Genomic DNA, 20,251 nt, shown 5'->3' on the forward strand with positions numbered 1-20,251 from the left:
CGTGAAAATGAAGTCTGTACTAAGCTGTGCAAATGCCGGGGAGAGTGCACAAATCAGAACAATGCAGATGGAGTATTTATGTAAAATATTTGCGTGACCTCTTCTACTGTCTTACTCCCAACTTTTAATTGTTTTGCAGCAGTATATTTCATTGCACAGTTAAAGTCTTACGAAGCAAAATGCCAAATGCTTCGTACCTACGAAGGATTTTCTCCTTACGAAGCGTCCAAATCCTTCGTATTACAAAGAATTTGGCATTTTTCTTCGTAAGACTTTAACAGTGTGAACCTGTGTTGACACGTATTTAATCACCATTCTGTACCCATATTCGTGTTCAGCGACCTCGAGAACATGTGTGACCATGCCGCGCACGCCGTTATGCGGCAATTTTTTTGAGTGCGTTATTTAGGCCCTAACGGGCATAGCCACCTTGTATTTCGGACTTCCGGTTGCTGGACCGGTTTCTGGTGCTCATTTTCGGATTAGTCGACGAGAAAAACGTATGCGCCGATACCCCGCACTTGCCCATGCACAAACTTTTATAGGTTTTGTATTTAGGCCCCGAATGGCCGCCATCTTGAATTACGGTACTTCCGGTAACCGAATCGACTTCCGGTGCTTAAATTCGTGTTCAGCGACCCCAAAAACGTATAAGCCAATACTCCACACTTGCCAATGCACAAACTAGTATAGGTTTTGTATTTAGGCTTCGGATGGCCGCCATCTTGAATTGCGGTACTTCCGGTAACCGAATTGACTTCCGGTGCTTATATTCGTGTTCAGCGACCCCAAAAACGTAGGAAACGACACGTCTCCGGCTAATATCGAAACACTTGAAGAAAATCGTCATTTAAGCCCTTGTTTTGGCCGCCATCTTGGATTTATGACCTTAGGAGGCAAAATTCGGCTTGGCAACATCCGGATTCGGATTCAGCGGGGTCTTGAGAGCCTAGAACCATCATGTTGCCAAATGTCGCACGAAATGCCCCTTAACAATAAAATAAGCACGTTTTCTGAGAATGCCCACCCGTCTAATTCGGTAATCTCGGCGCGCGGGAGAAAACAAAGTAAGCAACCAGGTGGACGTTCCGTTTGTTTTCTCGCAAAGCGCAGCGCTGCCCTCTTAGTGTTTGAGCGGCACCCCGACACTGCGACGGCCTCCTCCTCCTCCCGCCAGGCACGGTCTATCCTTACTCGTTGTACTACACCGTTATCGCCTTCCCCAAATGATACGGCTCTTGGTCGCACCGACGACGCCGACGTGCCAATTTCGCCTCCAGCAGGGAGGCCGCGCCTCACGGCAGAAAACTGAGACATTTCTCTTCCTCGACGATAACTTAATCCCCTGGATTATAATATAGAGCGGCTCACATGTGAATTACCGTAACTAGATGCGCTGCTGCTGCCGCCGCCGCCGCTCGGGGCCCCAGCTCGTCATGAATCTGAATCGGATATGACACACACGGTAACTCAATTAAACAGCCCCGGCCGGCCCTTTGCGTATCGACCGAACTAATCGAAAGTCTGCCCGGGATGGTGCCCGGGAGCCTGCAGGGGCTCCGCTAGGCGGCCGAGCCGCTCCCGTCCCCGCCCTGCGCATACGAGCCTGCCGGGTCCGGCAGCAGCGCGCGCGGCTACGGCTGCATTTTCCGATATAGCCACTCAACGTCTCATGAGAATATCTTTTAGCGTCCGCGTCAAACTACTGCGCAGGACTGCTCTCTCAATCTCGGACCCTGCCGGACTGGGCCGGGCTGGGCCGCGGGGGGAATGGAATACAGAAGTGGCGATTGAGACGGTCCATTAAACGGGAGTGGATTATTTTTGCACTCGGCAGAGCGCGCGCTGTGCATTAGGGCACTTGCATGACGATTTGACGACCTCAGCTTAGTCGTCGCATACATTTTTCCAGCATTTCTCCTTTTGAACCAACTTTTTAAGCCCGTGTGTTGCATGCAGCACGCCCATGTGCAACACTCACAAAGGAACTCATCTTTAAGTGTTAGTCCCCGATTTTGTTCCGCCTTGGGGGTTTTGTAGGGTGACCGTATACAAAACGATTGGCAATGAAAATTCGTGCCCAATTTCATATTTGTATCTATTGGGGAAATCCATTTTCTCCAGAAATGACTAAAAAAGGCATTTTTTCAGAAAAATCAAAAAATGATCCACAGCTTGTTTTCGATTTTAAAATGATGGTTTAAGGCCGAATATAAACTGGCGGTCATTTTACTGGGTGTAATAATTGTACCCCCTTCCTAGGGTGCACAGTATCTGAACGATCCCTCGTCAGTGCTTCGCCGCCGCCGTCGCTGCTTGTCTGCAGGGGCGCTTCGGGTGGGGCCCTGATTTGTTTTTTACCGTCGGCATTTCCTCCTTTCGGTCGGTCCCTCCGCTCTTGCATACATCACGGCCCGAACTGCTCGGCTTTCCCGCACCGCACCGCTCCGCTCGCAGGATTAGTCCATCGCGTCAAATTGATGGTGACGTACCCGATGGCTGCCCGCGGCGCGGGGCTGCCGGGCCCAGCCGCTTGCTCCTGATGAAGAGCGCATGATTTATCGGGCATTCTGCTTCTGCCTTTAATCGATCCGCCTAAACGCACGAGAAAGAAATTGGGCGGTTGCGGCTCGTGCCGGCCGAGACAGACGCGTGGCCGGGGGGCTGGCGTCGGCCCCTCAGAACAGTGCGGTACTGGTAACTGAACGCGAGGGTACTCGTGAAGGGAACGCTTGTCGTACCTCCTCAGGTGATACTTATGGCTTTAATACTTTTCTTATGTATGCCCTAAAATTGAAAAAAAAAAACAACTTGCGCGTTGATTAAAAATGCTTCGTCTAATGTAAGCAATTCTATCTCCAGAAAAGCCTGTCGTTGCATCAAGCTTTTTATGCTTGAATCGAGTGCAAAATAGACTTGACTGTCTCAAGAATAATGTGTACATGGTATTTTCTACAATTTGTACAGGTAAGTGCCTGATTTGCACTGAAAATAAGTAAATGTTCTTGATTCAAGATTGAACGTTCTTGGTTTGAGTCGAAATTGGTCTTTTATTAAGTGCTGAAGACAGTTCAGAACAGCTCGCCTAATGCAAGAACACGTTTTTTGGGGTGCTTCTGTCATAACACTTTACTATATCGCATGCAAGAGTGTGCCGATCGTCGCTGACAAGTTGAAATGCCTAAAGAAGAGGAAAGTACATCTGTGTAAGCTGTGTCTTGGTTATCCTACCTAACCGTCTGCCATGGTTTCGTGGACCCTCATGCATCCAGCCTGTGCTGTGGTTAGCATACCTATGGCCTTGCCTTGGTGCGTGGACCCAATGGACCCTATACCTCTGGAGTGCTCTACATTCACCGCCTTATCACCCACGGCCCAACATCCACCCCGCCCCACCCCGCCCCGCACGCCGCGGGGAAGAGCCCCTTTTATAGCGGCCCCGTGGAGGAATGCCGGTTGTTGTTCCGGTCTGTACCTCAATCCGTGATCAGGAACACGGCAGACGTCATGTTGCCGCCTCGACGCCATAACTTGGAAAGAAGCTCATAATACGAGACCCTGTACACGCCAATAAGTTTCAATCGGGGAAAACATGGCGCCCTGGGAGGTCCTCGATGTGGCCTATGCTCTCCGGCCGCCGCCGTGCCTCAATGGAAATCAGGCGGTGATGTTTCCCCCGACATGCGCATTCGAGAGAGAGAGAGAGAGAGAGAGAGAGAGAGAGAGAGAGAGAGAGAGATACGTCCAACGAATTTACCATACACCGCACAGGTTTGATTCATGTTTGTGTCCACTACAGGGACAAGCCACATCTCCACTCGACTTTTGTGTGTGTGAGTGTTTTTTAACACCATACTTATTTATCCTTCGGGATAGTTATTATTGTAACAAATGTTATACGTTTTTAGCCGTCTGGTTTACTTTGTCAGACTGTGGAGCCCTGCTCGCCTGGAATGGATTTCAATTTGCAGTCGGCACTATATTTCCCGCCAAGAGCCGAGCTGACCGTGTGGGACTGCAAAGCCACCCCTTCGCGTGTCTCCAGGCGCGTCACGTGACATGCGAGGCCACACACACACTCACCACATGCACACCGCGTGCAGGAGAGCGCGCATGCGCAGCTCGTACAAGCAAAGCGTGTGCATGCGAACACGAATTGGGCGTGTAGTTAGTGTGTGACAATGGGAGAACGCTGCTGCGTTCCGTTCATGCAGAGGGGGGGGGGGGGAGAAAGAGTGTGTCGATTCAAACGTGGCCTCGGCTGTACTGAATGAACCTCCGCAGAGGGAGCCGAATAAGGATTTGTCGTGGAAGGAGGGGAGGGTCAGGGGCACTGGGGGGGAGAGGCTGGGAGAGATACAGGCAGAGACAGAGGCAGAGAAGAGGGAGGGGAGAGAGAGAGAGAGAGAGAGAGAGAGAGAGAGAGAGAGAGAGAGAGAGAGACACAGAGAAAGAGAGTGTTACACGAAAACGCGTAGGTTTTGAGTGTAGGAAGCGACAGCGCGCCAGGGGAAGTACCACACACATGGAACCCGGGAGGGGGGATGGGAAGCCAGCCGTCGTCGGGGAGAGGTACGGAGCCGGGGGGAAGGGGAGGGTCACGGAGAAGAGGGGGTTCATTAAGTTGCAGCAAAAGCGTCGTAGGGGCGCCCACCTGAGGAGCGCGTCTCACAACAACAGGACCGTTTTGCATCGCGCGAGAGGCACAGTTGCGATGAACAGCTGTACGACTGCAGCGGCTGCTGCTTGCCAGTCGAACACTATGAGACGAGACTTGCGATATGTCGTCCGTTGCACGGCACCCTACATGGAGGGGGGGTGATCTGTGCCGTCCTTTTTCCTGGTCACAGTTTTCCAGACCCAGGCGTGCGAGCGGGCTTGCCTACCGTCCGCTACCGTCACTCACCATGACGCGTTATGGCCCCGTGCGAGTATGCAACCCGTCAGCACGCCTCAACCCGGTATAACCAGACGCTGATCACCCACCCTGTTACTGTTACATCCACTGGCGGTGCTCCCGGTAGCCCTTCATACTCACATACTCTACACCCGTGGCGCAGTAAGAGAGTATTTTCCGCGCAAACCGCGCTCCGTATGACGAGGTGCGATTCCTGTCATATGAAAGGTACTTATTATCGCCGTGCTAATGACGGGAAGGTAGGCGGCCGCCGGACAGCCTGACGGACGTGCGCGCGGGACTAATTCAGAGCGAGCCTCTGCGTTCTCCACCTTTCCGCGTCGCAACAGCAGCATGGACCATCTGATGAGGCGCACATCAGAGAGAGAGAGAGAGAGAGAGAGAGAGAGAGAGAGAGAGAGAGAGAGAGAGAGCACGTTTTGCCTCGAGATTGTATCGATTGACGGATTTATGTCCGTTTACCATGTCATTTTCTGGACAGACTCGCTGCTCTTGTCGCCCCGGAGAGACGCGCCGCTGCAGCACAAGATTAGAGGCACCGCGAGGCTGCTGCGCCCGGCCAGCCCGCCCGGGTGTATCCTGCCGGGCCGGGCCTGGCCGGCCACACGGTCGGGGGACAAATCCATCGGCCACCCTTCGCTTCGAAAATCCCGTTGATCGACGCAGGATATTACGACACGCACGCATACATTTCCTGGCGCGCGTGCCGCCGGCGGGGCGGACCGCCGTATCTCCGCGCGCCGGGCCGGGCAGTTGCGGCCCGGCCCGGACCGGAGCGGACCGAAGGGCCTCAGGTGTGGTCAATAGTATGACACGGAGTGTCCACTCCCATTGAGAAACGATAGAGCGAGGTAGGTGGGGAACGGGAGGAGGAGGAGGAGGAGGAGGAGGAGGAGGAGGAGGAGAAAGGGCGCGGGGCTCTACGGAGGCGGGAGCAGGGAGAGAGGGAAGAGAGAGAGGGAGAGACGTTTCCGGTCATATGCCCCGTGATACATGCTTGCTAGAAGATCCCCCCCCCCACCCTTTTCCAAATTTCATCTCTCTGCTCAGATGCTGGCGGGACGTGGGTGGACACTCTCCGACTCCCCGCGCGTCCCTCTGTCCTTGCCTCTGGCTTTGTATTGGTCGCTTACACGCACTCCAGCAGTTTCTCATCAATGGCTGTACTCAGCGGCCGCTCAATGCTCCGACGCTGGCCATCTATCTTATTTATCCGTCTGTAATTGAGGCAATGAACTGCCCCCGATGAACTTAGTCGATTAGCACAGCTGGCGCTGCCAACTCCCTAATTGTGTGACGTGCGCTCGCTACACGTTTACTGGGTACGGCTCCGCCAGGCTGCGGAACGGCGGTCCCAATCTATTGACCCACTTAATTCTTGTCTCCGCTTTCACATTAAATTAAAAGGAACGAAAAGAGAGAAAAAGTATCAGAGTTCCAGAACACCCACAAAACTATCTCGTGTGAGATGTCGTGCAGGTACAGTTTGCCCCACAGTCGTATCTGTGTTGTTTCTCGTTGACGTCGCTGACCACGGTGCCTTACGGTAGCATAGTAGTAGGAAGTCAGCCCACCCGCACGTTTGCTAGCGGTGCTGCATAGGCACAGCAAATCTTGGGGACCGGCGCCTAAAACTAATACCAACACATAGACTTGCAGGAAACTAAAACTTATTAAGGGACGGCAAACCATAGAAAGAAAAGTGGTGATTGCATCTCGCACGAGATAAGAGGGAAAGAGCTCTTTGGTCCATCGTTATTGAATAGCAGGCAGGGCGCCTCCGTCACCTTAAGCCCCGCTGTCTCTGTGCTTTATGTAGTCCGAGCCCGGCACTTGCTCCGTCACCGTATCAGCGTTAAGGGGATTACACCAACACGCTGGGGCTCATTTTCACACATACACACGCGTGTGCCGCGTCGTCTAAGGCCCAAATTTACTCGTCGATAAGTGACTGGAGTTCCGCCGCGGTGTCCTCCTCCCTCCTGCGCCCCTCCCGGAGCGACCTGGAGGAGTCCTCTCCAAAATTTACGATCTGAAGCGGTGCCCTACCCGGGCAGGCAGGCTGGGCCAGGCTGACATTGTCTGCCACCCAAGTGGTGCCGGAGAGAGAGAGAGAAGGGGAGGGGGCTAGGGACATACCCCCTGCCCTAGCTATGGCCCTTGCGTACTACTTAGACAAATCTCGTACGAACAGAGGGCGATATCTCACACGTCATAATGCTTGTGATGTTGTTATTCACCGAGGAAAGGGCACGCCTTCTACCCAGCCCTAGTTTTCTTCCGAACGCTCGCCACACTATTTAAAAGTAACTGTTTTCCCTGTTGCATCTGAGTCTTGTAGCTCCCTATGTTTTGCTTGTGTCACACTGGAATCTTAATGTATGAGGCATTTGAAGACGAAAACGCAACGTGAAGTGCGCTTCATTTCCTCAGTTTGTTGGCGCTCGCACTTGGCCGGTTCAATATTTGCCCGACGGACACGGCAAACAGACTCCCGAGTTTGCTTTGCAGGTGACAAGCAAGCGGGCGAGAGAGCAAACCGAAAGGAACGGAACTTGTCGCGGCGGCTCAAGTGAAGTCTCGCCTATTTGGAGGGAAAACACAAGTAAAGTCACTGCTTGGGGATAACTAACCGCTACTTTTTTAAAACATTAGTCAGGCGGTCTTTTTCTATTCTCCATGACACAAAAATTACATTGAAAGGAATGGTTGAAAGAAAATTTGTCTGTTAGTGAGTACTTTGCCGGTCACATACCACGGTAACCTGGCTCGGATCGTAAGTGGCCTTAAGATTCCGTTTCCTTTGCCTCGGTGGACCACGTTCGACTGTCACGTCGCTAATTTCTTTTCCAGTGTGCTCGGGCCGCACGAGGAAAATTTTTGTCCTGGCTTGGGATGTTGCTCCCGTCTTACCAAAACGGCGCAAACAGGTGGTGGGGCTGGTCGGAGGGGCCCGCCGGCCAGCCGGGGTCGTAGGTGTGTTGGGGCCGTGGGTGGCGAAAAGGAGGGGCCTAAGAAGTCAGGAGGGGGACCGTGAATGGAGGGGAGGGACCGGCCGGGCCCGGGAGGGGTGGTGCGGAGCGGGGTTCGGTTCCGGGTGGGTGTTTTTATACCGGGCTGCGTCAGGAAGTTGCACCGGGGGTCCCATTCGGGGGGCGACAGAGGGAGGGACTCGCTCGCCCTGCTTCGGACGCGGCCCCACTCTGCTGCTGGAGGGGAGGTGGCCGAGGAATGCGAGAGGGGGTACTGACCCCTGGTGACCCGGGAGAACAGCAATTACGGAAGGAAATCGAATCAATTGAAGCCAGTCGCGAGACAGATTTATGTCGTAAAACATATTTCGACGCGTTAAGAGGTCCTGATTGGATCCCTCTTCTCTGCACTTTGCATCGCGCCCATCTCATGGACAGGCTAAAAGAAAAATAGCTCGGTTGGAGCTTAGCGTGCAGCATCACATGTACCTGAAAGTCTTGCGCGAAACAGATACTGTCAAAGTCTTTAACCGCTTTAATGCAAAATCATTAGCTTTGTATCTACATGCCAAATTTTGCTTCAACTTAATCCCTTCTTTTAGTCCTTTCGAGTCAAATACCAATATTTTCGATAAAATCTTAACATCGTTTCCTCAGGGAAGTACCAACGTGAAAATTTGGAAAATTTGATTTAAAAATTACTTCGTAATTATTTTATCTGAGCTAATAGTTAAAATTACGTGATCCTAAGACTTGGATGTAATATTACTGTTGCCTTTCTAAAACTGCAACTGCAAACACCTTGGCACCTTTCTCGCCAAACTTTGGCATTTCTCTTCGAATGCCAAATGTGGCTTATTCGTAGAGACAACTAATTTCTGGCATCGTTGCTTGGAAAATAATATTTTCCTCAGTAATAAGAATACTAAAATTTTGGCAAGCAAGCCGACCACTGTGTTTAGAGTGCATAAACCGACGTAGTAGGACTACTAACTGAACTGGTATTTTGTCTTGACACAGGGTGGCCCACAGCTCCCGGACAGTTTCGTAGGTATACTGTACCACATGCAGTGAGTGGTGAGGTGTGGTGTGGACGCGTTTGCCTACTCGCATGGGGCCATATTGATCAGCAATTGTAAGAGACGCGAGACGCTCGGCAAGCCCATCCTCACGTCTGCGTGCGGCGCAGTCACAGTATAACTAAGAAATTGTGCGGGGTATTGTCCGGAGTATGTGGGCACCATGTAGATGAACAACATTTTGTGCTCATGAAATGGTATGCATCGAAGTTGTAACGATAGTATTTCACTGCAAATAAAGCTCTCTAAAATATTGCTGCATTCTCAATGAATAAAAGTAATTCTGCTTCTGCCCCACAAAACATTGCGTATTACCCAGCATTCCTCACACTTCAATATTGTCGCACTATCGCAAGTGAGACTGAAACAAATGAAGTTCGTGGGAAACAATTATTATCTACACAGAAATTGAATTCGATCGCAACACCTTCTTGGATATTTACATCTAACCGTGATATGACAGACAAGTAAGATGCTTCACCCCACCTAGTACACTGTTGGCCAACATGCCATCACCTTTGTTAGCAAAGGTTGAAGCTGATGTAGACGACGTTGCACCACACGGTGGCGCAAACTATAACGTGACGCTGCGCGTTGCGCCACTCGGGGCAACACGACCCGGAGAAAATGGCGGCGCGCGCAAGGACACGGATCGTGTTGTTTTCGAAAGGTGATTTGAATTAAAAAGCTGATTTAATTGCGGACTTGCTGGGGCTCAGAGATACGCTGACTCAAACTCATTTGCAATAGTGATGCATGACAAAAGCCGCATTCAATTTTGGCCTCGCCACGCGTGCGACCGATACGTAGTATGTACAAAACCGGGGTGTAAGTTTTCGTCGTTTTCGTTTGGCTAAAAGTGCCCCGCAGTTTTTAGAACAAAATTGCAGAAACTTATTTCATAGAATGCACGATTTTATGCGGCTACATTCCTTCTATGTTTTCGCCTAGTTTATAATAGTTATATTCACTGTGGTGAAATTGTAACAAACACCCAGAAAGATTGTTTCCTGTTTCAATTAAATTTTTCCTTGTTTCAAGCAAACGCTGTCACAAGATCAAATTTGCTCTTGAAACAAACTGATATTTTCTTTCGAATAAGAGAAAAATCTTATTCCAAAGACAAAACTGCCTTGTTACAATAGTGAATTTCATCTTGTGTCAGCTTGCACTTGAATCAACAAACTATTTTTCTGGGTGGAGATGTATTGCTTTAAACCAAGTTTTCCTGGTACCCGCTACCCCTACCCATTTATTGCTTCGCCTAGCACGCAATGAATGCTCCTTCCTCAGTTATTAATACCAAGCGTGCTCCCCCAACATGGAGCAAATTTTCTTGGAATGAACTTTCCGTCAGAGAAAGGTCACCAGCAAATCCGTTTGCGTTTGGATGAATTCTTTGCTCCTGGAATTTTCTCCTTTATTTCTTTGTGACTACCGGAGAAAAAGGCGACAGCATGGCCGACAGTCCGCGATCTCTGATTGGCGGAGGGGCCTGCGCCGTGCGCCCACTCAGCCCGCGGTGCGGCGTGGCGTGGAGTGGCGCACGGTGCGGACGACCCACGCACAGCGGACGAGCATTCATTGTGTCCGTTCAGACCATCGAAGAAAAATGAATCCGTCATGGCGACTCCTGTTCAAGACGGCAAGCCGCCATCTTGCCTGCCGTGTTGCCAAACCGGGCATGGCGTTGCAGAAAAATAGGGAAAAGCCACGTCCGATCTTTGTGCGCGGGTTTTAAGAGACGGCGCCGACGACGATATCACCTTTCTTTACAATACCCCAACTGATCGATACCTCAGCGGCTTAAGGGAATCAAACAAACCCTTGAGCATTTCTCTTGCACAGGGCACAGGTTACGACAGTTCTACCCTCCACACCACAAGTGGCCTTTCACTTACGTCCTTACCCGTCGAGTTTAGCCAAAGGGCGAAGAGATCTTCGACGGCGACCTGCTGGTGGGGCGGCAGGGGGTAGTGCACATTGTAGTGGCCCGGGTGGCGGGGCCCGACCTCTATGACGCCGAGCTGGCGCTGGAGAGCGCGCCCGCCCCCCGGGGGCGCTGAGGGCGCGGTGGTGGTGACGGGGGCGCTGTGGAGCCCACTCGCTATGAGGAAGGCCTCCCGGAGGGCGGTAGGGGTGGTGGCTGTGGTGGGAGTGGACGTCGGGGGTGCAGCCGGGTGCTCGGCCACCCCCTCGACCTCCTTAAGCTCGGCGACAGCGTCGAGCCGCCCCCGGTCGGCGCGGTCCGCGCTGTCCAAGAGCAGCCTCTGCACCTGGAGGATGTCCACAAACTCCTCCGGGGGCGCCCCGCCGTCGCGGTTCGACGCCGAGGACAGCGGGTCGTCGTTGCCCTCCTCGAGCGTCGGTGACGGCCTATGCGTGGCGTCCGGGAGGCAGGGCCGGCGCATAGCCGCGGGTATGGTGAGCATGGTGAGCAGTGCGCCGGGCCATGCCTAGCGAACAAGCATCACCATCACCTGCAACAACAAAGAGCTGTGTTAACTATTGTTAGGCGGAGCACTCCTTTCCCCTCCTCCCATTGGCCTTTGAGCGCATAATGACTGACAAGATTGTTATCCAGTTCTTCGAAATTTTCATAAAGTCATAATACTTTTTAACAACACTGGTACCGATTTAACCGATTATCTTGCATTAAGTTTTGGCTCAATCGGGTTTGCGCATAGTGTTTGTTTCCGTACACGGTTTTCGGTAATTATTGTTTGCCGCATTCTAGGTGGTGTACCAAAATAGCCCCGTAAGAGAGAGGGAGAGGGGGGGGGGGGTGGCAGCGCCAGGGCAACGCATTAGAGAGCACCTTTTTCAGCGCACATTTTACAGTTTACACTTCGACTTTCGGGTGTACATGCAGACTATATTAAACCAATAAGTGAATATTCTTACTCTGAAAATCCAACTGAAGGAGAGTCCTATAGCTGTACCGGGTGCTTCGGTGCTCTCGCTGGTGCGGGCGGCCTACTACTCCATTTCGCCCTTGCCGTGCGTAGGCAAATCCATGCGCACCGCTGCGTGCAAATAAACACCTGGTTTAAGGTTGTTGGCCAGCACCTTCTCTCTGTCTTCTACGCCCATGGTTTGCCTACTTGTTATGGTAGAGTAAATCCAGAATAAAGGGCTGGTCATCCAAACCCACCCCGTATAAGAGTAGATATGAGACTCACTTGTCTTGCTGTAACATTTGGGCCTCTTAAATACTCTTGGCCTTTTAGTTTACTACAATGCCGTGGAATTCCGTCGCGTTTCACATTGAAGTGAGTCCCATTCATTCCTCATCGCGCCCCTTCAGTTTTGCAATAAACGTCCGCCAGTAGTTTCAATACCTATGTCCAGCGGCCGAAGCCGTAAATCAAAAGCAAATGCTCTCCCTGTTCGGAAAAGGAAGCAGTCCACGATGACAAAGTCTAATATATTGCGGCGTGTGGGTTTGCGCTGCTAATAGAGAGAAACGGCCGTATGGGTGATCAATACTTGCCAATCCAATGCCACCTGAACTAAAGACAGGACACAATTGGATCTTTATGAATTTACATTTTAAAAACGACAATCAGTGTTCCTTTCTGGAACAATAGTAACCTATGCCGCACACATTGTTCGTTGTATGGATGTTTTTATCCCCCTTTTCTTCTTCTTGAACATAGTTTTCTGTATTTGCAATTTTCTGGTATAACTCCAGAAGGGATTGAGCTAGAGACCTGCCATTTTCAGGGTTGCCAGAATCATATTATATGTAGGACATGTAAACAGTAAAACGCTTGTTGTCTTTTCGACTTGCAAAGAGAATGAGTCTTCATCTTCACAATGGAGTTCCTGACTCGCTCGCGGTGGGAGGAGAGAAGAACAAAATCTACAGGTTAAATGTATTTTTATTTTTTTGTGCAAACGTTCGTGCTAAGTTAAACGTGAGTTTCGTACAAATTTGTGCCTAGATGTGCATGCTTTCGTACAAAGGGGTGCAGAGAAGCGTTTAAATTATAATTTCAAAATGTGTGCATTAAATGTGATTGCTGAAATTTATATAATTGAACAATACAAATCCAGTTCTTGTCAGTGTGAGAAATTCGTCGCTTGTCTGTGACCCAAGTGCTTTTTTTTACTTCTCTCGCACTGTAAAAGAGTATCCTCGTAAATTTACAACATTTGTTGTTATTTTGATTCACAAAATATGTCGTAAATTCACGACAGCCCATTCTTGCTCCTCGGTCAATTGGAAGTCGATAGGGAGTGCTTGTAAATTTACAATTTCAAATTGTGATCTTACGACTTTTATCATGGAAAATTTTCCCGTAACCCTTACGAGTATTTTTTACAGAGCGTCACTTACTTCAGATTGTGTTAACAAAATGACTCCAAAACACATCATTTAGACCTCCACACCCACACACAACTTCGTCTGAATGTATGCTTTCGTAAACACGAACATTTGCACAAAAACATGCACATACATTTAGTTTTCGCCTCTACAAGAGATTTCGATGACGTGCTTGCTTTGTAAATTGCAAAGCCGGATCCTTCATAGTTTGCGCATGATCCTCACAAGGCTTTGTGACTCTATAATCTCCCCGTCTCCAAAGATGCTATATTTCGCACCTTTACACAGTTACAGGAATTTCACTGATAAATAAAGTGTGCAACTGGTGTGCACGTGCACATTGCACAATGCTCAACAAACACGTTGCACACTTGTTTGACTAGACATTTGAATACAAAAAAAGGTGTAAGAGGAAAGTTGAACATTGAATTGTGTTCATCTATAGGCTTAGCCATGGAGCTTTGGACACTTAAAAGTGTTCAAACTTACTGCTGAACACTTGTCAGTGTTTAAATTCTTAGTCCACCTGCCAGTGCGCTTTATAGAGTTGAGCACTACCATTTGTCTGCCGCGGTTCATTGTAATTTTGTTGTCGATATTGACACGATCCTTTCGATGCCTTTTATTCTAAAGCGAAATTATCCTGCTGACAGGGGAGGACGGGGAGGGATTGCCTAAGTGGAAAGATTTTGCATCGTGAATTGCTTACCTCTATTTCTCTTGCTCCTACCCCCCCTACCTACCTACCTTCGATGGCCCACAGAGAGTGGTTGGGGTGGCTGCCCCAATCGCCCTCAGCTCCTCCCTTTAAAACGCGCCTGCGCGAAAGAGAGGTATTATTTGTAATCGTTACCTAAGGAAAACGCCTTTTGTATAATGGCGTACTAATGACCTACGAGACCACTATTTTTTCCACTTGTGTGGAGACTGGACATATTAAATGAACAAAAAACACAACAAAATCGCGGTGACTTGATATGATATTTGATGTCGTTTCCTGAGCAATTTGTTTTCTTTTGGTATTCGTGTGAAACTTTCATAATACAGGGTGGCCGCTCTGCCCCGTAGTTTTGAAAAGGTAGACTAGCCCGCTCACAGTCAGAGTGAGGAGGTGGGAGGGGGCGGGAAAGGCAGGTGCGGGCGGGCTAGTTTACCTTTTTAAAACTACAGGGCAGAGCGGCCACCCTGTATCGAATCTTTTGATATCGTGGTTGCATTAGACACGAGGTACGTCTACCTCAAAGATGTCACCCCATTAACCATATTACGAAAACCGGCTAAAATAATTTTGGCCTCGAATGTAGTTAATTGCAATCGACTGCGATCCATGGAACAGTCTAACTGTTTTACGGAGCATTTATCAATACGTAAAGGATTGATAATTATTTGTTTACGATGCCCCACTTGCAGAAACGAGAAAATGTTGTCTTTTTCAGCCATAATCTTCAAATAACGATTTTTGTCATTATCCTCTATTCTTTCTTTACGCTGCCATCGACTAGGCCCGGCCAGGCGCCCCGGCGGCGCGGCGCCACCACCGCCGGCCCCACCGGATGGTCGTGTCTAAAGATGTTAAAATTTGTGGCGACAGTCGAGCTAACTTTGAGACGCAAAACAAAGCTGGGGACGCGGTGAGCGGCACGGGCTTTTCCATACGTCCCGCCTGTCTGCCTGTTGGCGACGGAGCGCGGAAAATAGAGGGAGGGCTCTGCATCAGTCACCGCTCCACTGCCTCCTCGCGCTGCTATTCTCGCGCTCGCCCGGGCCCACAGTCAGCCAAGAACACTGTCACTTTTGCTAAATTTGCACGAATCATTTCCCACTCCATAAAGGCGGACCGTCGTGTCGATTTTAGTCCACCCTGGGGCATGAACTGATTTAAATATGTTGCTCTGCGAGCAGGACATCGCCGATAAAGGGCACGCAGGCCACCCTGCTTGGCGCCACCACCAAAATATCCGCGTCACGGCATGGTCGTGCGCCCCAGTGACTCGTGCTCGTAAATATTTCACACGGACGCGGCAACACTACGGCCCGGACCCGGAATAGAAAAGATTCATTAATAATCAAATTCCTTGACATTCAGTTAAAGTTCGTAATGATGAAGCACATTCAAATTGAATAAGCAGCATTTATGTGGCAAGCAAAAATGAATTTTCATGAGAGCACACTCTTCTTTCAATGAAAGAAAGAGATGTATTATTTGGTTGGCTGACTCGGCATAGCACCGTGAATTATACGTGCTTCCCCAAACTAAGCGACTTTTCCTCCTTTTGATACACCTGCGAGGTATTTACTGCCAATATTACACAAGAAATACATTTTTTAAACGCATCAAGCAGACCTGGCATCGACAGGCACTTCCGTGTTTTTTCCCCAATGTACCTTGACTCGTAAGTGACACAGTTTAGAGTAACAGCTGGAACCTTGCCAAAGGAAAGGGCCTTCTCAGTTAATCGTGAGTCGTGGTGACTTTATTTTTAAAAGTGCAAAATAAGAACGCAAGAACATTTTTCCTGGGGATGTGGCACATTGCGGTGTTCGATAGGTACTCTATCCTGCTCAACCCCTCCTCGCGCCAACCTAACCTAACCTGGTCGGGTGCCGCGCGCCGGGCCGCCGGGTACCGGTACCGGTCGTCTGCCGGCGTGAGGAGGGGGTGGGGGAAGTCTCCGCAAATGGTGGCAAGTCGGCGACGGCAGGTAATCCACAGGCGAGTCGCCGATACTAACACTTGTCAGGCGACGGAGAGGTAGCAGTCGGTTAATCCAATAGGCGGCGTGCACTCATTGCTCTTGATGTCACCATCACTCACTTCACTTAGCACATTCACTTCACTACACAGCACAGCACATCACTATTCACTTCACACTCGCATCACTGCTCGCGCGGGGCCGCGCGGGCGCCGCGGCGCGCCTGCCGAGGGCCGACCTCGTCGTCGGCGTCCTCGCGGGGTCCACGACGACGACGTCGTCGACACACACACACAGTACGGCGCGGCGGCACGGCGCGCTCGGCGCGTCTTTCGGGACGGAAGTGGCCCGGCCTGAGCCTCGGCGGGGTGCGGCGGGGCGCGGCGCGGGGGGCGCGTGGGAGCTCGGCTAAGAGGGGATGTGCCCACACATCGGCCGGCCGGGCTGCGACTGCGACTCAGACACTTACCCCGCTCAGGAAAGTTACGCCCCCGCACTGCCGCCCCCGCGGCGCGGCGGTGCCCACGCCGCCCGCCTCCGCACTCCCTGCCCCACTCCCGGCGGCCGCCTACCAACCCTCGACCGTCCCCCTCGGCGTCGACCAATCAGGGAGCGCTCGGTCTGGAGCTGGTCCAGGTCGGCGCTTCCCCCGACCGCGCCGGGCCGGACCGTGGTCGCGTAGGGACAGGTCGGGCTGCTGCACCCTGTTGCTCTGGGACCTCGGGTGGGGGTGGGTCGGGCAGGCTGCACTGTAAGGTGGGGGAAGTAAAGCAAAGCACCCCACCCCTTGGGCACGAGATACGTTTCGGCGTGCACAGGAAACTCAAGTGTGTGGATGTTGCACACTTGTAGGTGTGTGAATATCCAGGGATCACTCTTTGGACATTCCTGTAAATTCGCCAACCCTTCCAGTAATGCTGCATCCGGAGGATTATTGAACATTGAGCCCTATGAACACTAACAGTGATATACGATTGAGAGTCAAACCAATGACAGTGCCCTACAACTACGGTAAAATATGCTATGTATTGTTGTTAATGTATTTTCCTTTGTTCAAGGTTCAACATTTGTGGCTGTATCCACGCCCGTATGGGGCACCATGGCTCCAGGGGCCTTAGAGGGTATGCAATCCAAAACACTGCAGCGGGGGTTCTGTTGCATCCGGTAAGCTTTATATATGTACTTTGTTTATGGGGGTCTCCACTATACTGTTTTGGACGTACCTGGTGGGTTTGTCTAATCGCTCTGAAGTAGGCAAACCCACCCGCACCTGCGTCTTCTCTGAATTAACCGGTACACGCGATTGCTGGGCAGAGTGGCGCCCGCTCCGAAACACAGGGTACAGAGGATTACAGGAATGTACCCCCTCGACTACTGTGCAGAATTTTCCCAGCAGCACGGCAAAAGAAAAGTCTGATATTTTTAGGAAATTAACTTGAGAAACCTCCTCAGATTTTGAGGATATTTCATCTGGAAATGAGCCAACTTTCTACATTTTTGAGGGGTCGCATTCTTAAGATCTCTTTCTTAAATGATGAGGGTATGCAAAATTAGGATCGGTTATCTCGTTTCCTTAGAAAAAATCAGACGTAATTGTTTAAACAGTGAGTGACCCCATTAATTTCACCTTATTCGGTAGGCACAATGGTGAAATATACATCAATATGAGTGTATGCTCTATTGGGGGTGGATCTAAATATTGGGGTGTAGTACGCGGGCGGAGCGCGAAGATCCCGCGAAGCAGCCGGATCCTCTTATACTGCCGTCAATTGCCGTGCCATGCCTCGTCGGCTCCGAGTCTGAGTGGTCTGTAGACGGCCGTCCCGCTGTTGGACTTTTTCGCTCAATATCAGCCCGACAGTCTCCGCGACGTATTTCTGCCTTTATTGTTGAGCGGAAGGCCAATTAAGGACCACGGCCGCGTGGGCAGAGAGCATATGTGTCAGACAGAGATATGAAGTAGGGGCAGGGGGGTGAGACCAGACATTTCACTGGTAAAACAAGTATGCATCTTGTGCACACGTTATGTGGGCTCTCTACTCTGGAAACTCGGGTGTGAGACAGTCTAACACCAAATGGTGTTAGGCAAAATACCTCACACCAAACGGTGTGAGGCAAACATACCTCACACCAAATGGTGTGAGACTAGTTCTGCCTCACACCAAATGGTGTGAGACCCTCTGTGTCTCACACCATTTGGTATGAGAAAGTATCACTCCATTTGCTGTGAGGCACAACGAGTCTCACACCATTTGGTGTGAGGCACAACGAGTCTCACACCATTTGGTGTGAGGTATGTTTGCCTCTCACCGTTTGGTGTGAGGTATTTTGCCTAACACCATTTGGTGTTAGACTGTCTCACACCTGAGTTTCCAGAGTAATGAGCGCACTTTATGGTTTTCAAACATAAAGCAGCCTACAGAACAGGCTATGCAAAGTTTGAAGTTTGAAAACTGTGTAAGTTCTGCACACTTGTTCCAGTCTGATAGAACAGGAAATCCATACCAAGTGTGGAAAATGCACACCAGGCGGTGTGCATTTGTCAAGACGTTAGCGAAGTGTGCAAGTATGCAAACTTCGCGTGATGTTGAGTTTAAGTTCGACACCAGGAAGTGTGCATTTGAAAAGCACACCAGTGTCGTCGTGTTGTACAGTTGACGGTAGCTTAGTTTTACTTTAAGTGCGATAAGGAAATGCTGGAATAGAAAATACGCGGTACACCTCAAGACACCAATACAAAGCATTCCATATTTAGTATAAATCGTCTTAATGTGTTTTTCTGATCACCCTTTCCTCCTCTCTTCATACTACTTCTCATCGATGGAGCTTCTTCACTTTCAACTTCGCCCCTCTTATGAGACAGATACAGCGAAAGATGCTGGGGGGTTAGGGGGTGGGATTATTAAGAGAGAGAGAGAATGGCTGTGTGTGTGTGTGAGAGAGGGAGAGAGGGGGGGGGGGAGGAGACCAGCCTCCTGGTTCGCTTACAAAATCTTGGGTGTGGAGTATATTGGGATATGGTGTTGGCAGCTCGCCCGCAAAACGTTACGTCGCGCGTTACGTATCAAAACGTTACGTTTACGCCACTGAACGTCTCCTTAATGTCAAGAAACAATAGATTTTATATTTCACAGACTTTGAGACAAATAAAGAAAAGAATGTGGATGCAGTCATTTTCTTTGCAGTGTTAAAGCTCCTGTTTTTTCCTGATGTGTAGTCCTCAGGCTCAGCCTGGAGCTTAGGGGATCCACGTTTATTTGACGCTTTTGCCAGTTTCGAATTTCCCTTCCGACGCGTCACACGCTAGAACTTTGAGGGAAACACAATATCCATCAATGAGATGAGCACCTGACCCCTCAAAACGTTTATGATTTTTCACGCAGCCGCCGCTAATTCTCGGAAAATATTCAAAAGCATCTTTGACTGTGTCCCTTATATCCTACCGACCGCAGTGACAGCCGTCATTGATAGATACAATGCAAGATTATAAAGGAGCTGGCCTCTCTGTCCCCCCTTCGCAGTCGGGCAGAGCTGTCTCGCTCGCTCTCGCACACGAGGCCTGGTCGCGTGCCCGGGAGTGTCTGGCGCGAGGGCTGGCGTCTGCCTGCGCGTGCGAGATAGAGAGAGAGACGGCGCGGAGCAGGAGCGAGCGAGAGGGGCGAGCGGGAGTCGCTCGAGCGCTAAGTGGGAGGTGTGGCTATCGCCCTGGCCGCCCGCTGCGAACCGTCACAACTCCGTACGACTTCGTGGTAGTGTGAGTCGCCCGAACGTGTCATCGAACAGGCGAGATCCGATTTGATCTGTTGTTGATCCGACCGGGAGAGAGAGAGAGATAGGGGTGCTTTTTATTCGATGCAAGCGAAGTGCATTTACCTTGAATGGAACTCGGGCAGCCACTCACCCTATCCGCGAGTAGAGAGAATGCTCTCCGATGCGCTCACCGCTGTCTGCTCTGAACACGAGAGCGTTTTACAACACGCTTACGCTTGCTCGTGTGATGTGCGTTGCCCCGTGTCTTCAATATAGTTTGCGATGAAAATCTTTTCCTATCCGGGCATTAAAACAGTCCGTGCTGTCAAGGTATTACTGTTATGATTCGAGTGCACTATAACAAAACCGCAATGTGCGGGGCGTATAACGTCGTCGCTCGGCCGAGTGCGTCGTAACCTACCGGCGGCTACCTGACCTGCCCCAGCCCGGCTATCGATAAAAATAAATTATGATGAGGTGGACGAGGGGGAAAGACGAGGAGAGGGAGG

The 20,251-nt window shown here is 50.6% G+C and overlaps 2 protein-coding genes across 2 annotated transcripts in view; one reads left to right on the forward strand and one right to left on the reverse strand.

The window, feature by feature from the left end:
* LOC113207807 (uncharacterized) overlaps nucleotides 1-16,431 on the reverse strand; it is a 41,795-nt gene extending 25,364 nt beyond the window's left edge. Inside the window, exons 1-2 of the mRNA XM_052269043.1 lie at nucleotides 16,032-16,431; nucleotides 10,879-11,449 (exon numbers count right to left, since the gene is read on the reverse strand). Coding sequence (XP_052125003.1) covers nucleotides 10,879-11,401 — 523 coding nt within the window. The 5' untranslated portion in view covers nucleotides 11,402-11,449; nucleotides 16,032-16,431. The remainder of the gene's footprint in view (nucleotides 1-10,878; nucleotides 11,450-16,031) is intronic.
* The window catches only part of LOC127749707 (uncharacterized), an 84,727-nt gene that overhangs the window by 56,108 nt on the left and 8,368 nt on the right, over nucleotides 1-20,251 (forward strand). Inside the window, exon 3 of the mRNA XM_052269044.1 lies at nucleotides 17,051-17,156. Within this exon, the coding sequence (XP_052125004.1) occupies nucleotides 17,051-17,156 (106 nt within the window). The remainder of the gene's footprint in view (nucleotides 1-17,050; nucleotides 17,157-20,251) is intronic.

Source organism: Frankliniella occidentalis, unplaced genomic scaffold (genome assembly GCF_000697945.3).
Source record: "Frankliniella occidentalis isolate FOCC.00 unplaced genomic scaffold, Focc_3.1 Scaffold81, whole genome shotgun sequence".
Lineage (NCBI taxonomy): Eukaryota > Metazoa > Arthropoda > Insecta > Thysanoptera > Thripidae > Frankliniella > Frankliniella occidentalis.